Source organism: Corapipo altera, unplaced genomic scaffold (assembly GCF_003945725.1).
Source record: "Corapipo altera isolate COAL_440 unplaced genomic scaffold, ASM394572v1 59648, whole genome shotgun sequence".
Taxonomy (NCBI): domain Eukaryota; kingdom Metazoa; phylum Chordata; class Aves; order Passeriformes; family Pipridae; genus Corapipo; species Corapipo altera.
In genome coordinates, this window is record NW_020890639.1 from 1 (window position 1) to 1,089 (window position 1,089).

General features: G+C 62.0%; 1 protein-coding gene across 1 annotated transcript in view; it reads left to right on the forward strand.

Annotated features, from left to right (window-relative positions):
* Positions 1–6: 6 nt before the first annotated feature.
* Positions 7–1,089, forward strand: part of LOC113942447 (N-acetyltransferase ESCO2-like) — a gene marked incomplete at both ends in the record, with an annotated part of 1,496 nt that continues 413 nt past the window's right edge. The window contains one exon of the mRNA XM_027633574.1: positions 7–834. Coding sequence (XP_027489375.1) covers positions 7–834 — 828 coding nt within the window. The remainder of the gene's footprint in view (positions 835–1,089) is intronic.

Genomic DNA, 1,089 nt, shown 5'->3' on the forward strand with positions numbered 1-1,089 from the left:
TCCCCCTCCCGGAAAACCGGGAACGAGCGCTTCCCCTCCCAGATCCCGCGGTCTCCCAACTCCGGGGATGAGACGAAGGAGAACGAGGCTTTTCCAGGGAAAACGGGGATTCCCAGGAGGTTGGAGATCTCCCCGCTCCAGGGGGAACATCCCGGGAAACCATCCCTGAAAACCTCCTCCCAGCCCCACGTGCCCGTGGGCTCTTTTTACGGGAAAGGGAAGCACTACCTGGATCCCGTGGAGAGGAGGAAGCTCCAGGAGATCCAGGTTTTGGGAACGAGGAGCGGGGACGGGAACGCGGCTCCGGGCAGGACGGAGAAGAGCAGTGGGAATCGGGGCGGGAATCGGGGCGGGAATCCCAAACCCAAGGCGGCCAAACCCGCCCCGAATCCCAAAGGTGGCCGGGGCTTCCCGAAGAAACCCAAGGCGGAGATCCCGGCGGGAAAGGCGGAGAGGGAAACCGGGAACCGCCTCGTCCGGAAAAAGCTGGATTCTCCCTTCCGGGTGCTGAGCATGAGGGTGAAACCCGCCCTGAAGCTCCGGCTGGGAGCGGCTTTTTTCGCCGCCGGGAAGAGATCCCACTCCAGGAAAAACCCCGGAGACTCCAGGGCCATCCAGGCCCTTCCCAAATCCCCGGGTGGAGGAGAAAACCCCCCGGAGGAGGAGGAGGAGGAGGAGAGGGGGGCGAGGGGAAGGATTCCCGAGCCCCCCCGGGAGGAGGGCAGGGAGAACAGGGAGAGCCCCGGGAATCCGGGAGAGCCGGGACACGGAGGGGAAGCGTCTCCACGGAAAACTGGGAATGCGTCCCGCGCTTCCGGAGCGGAGGGAGTCGGGGTAAGTCCGGGAGTTGCTGGGATTAAACCAGCTGCCCCTAACTGCAAACATCCCTGGATTCTCCCCTCCTGCCTTGCCTTGGGAAGGTGTAAAACCGGGATAAACAGCGGGAATTCTCATCTCTCGGCGCCGGGAAATATTCCAGCGCTCGTGGCCGGAAGGGAAAGCTCCCAGCTCTCCTTGTTTTTCCAAGGAAAACAACTTTGTCTCATCCCCCCTGTTTCTTGTTTTTATTTTTCCCTGTGGGGGAAAAAA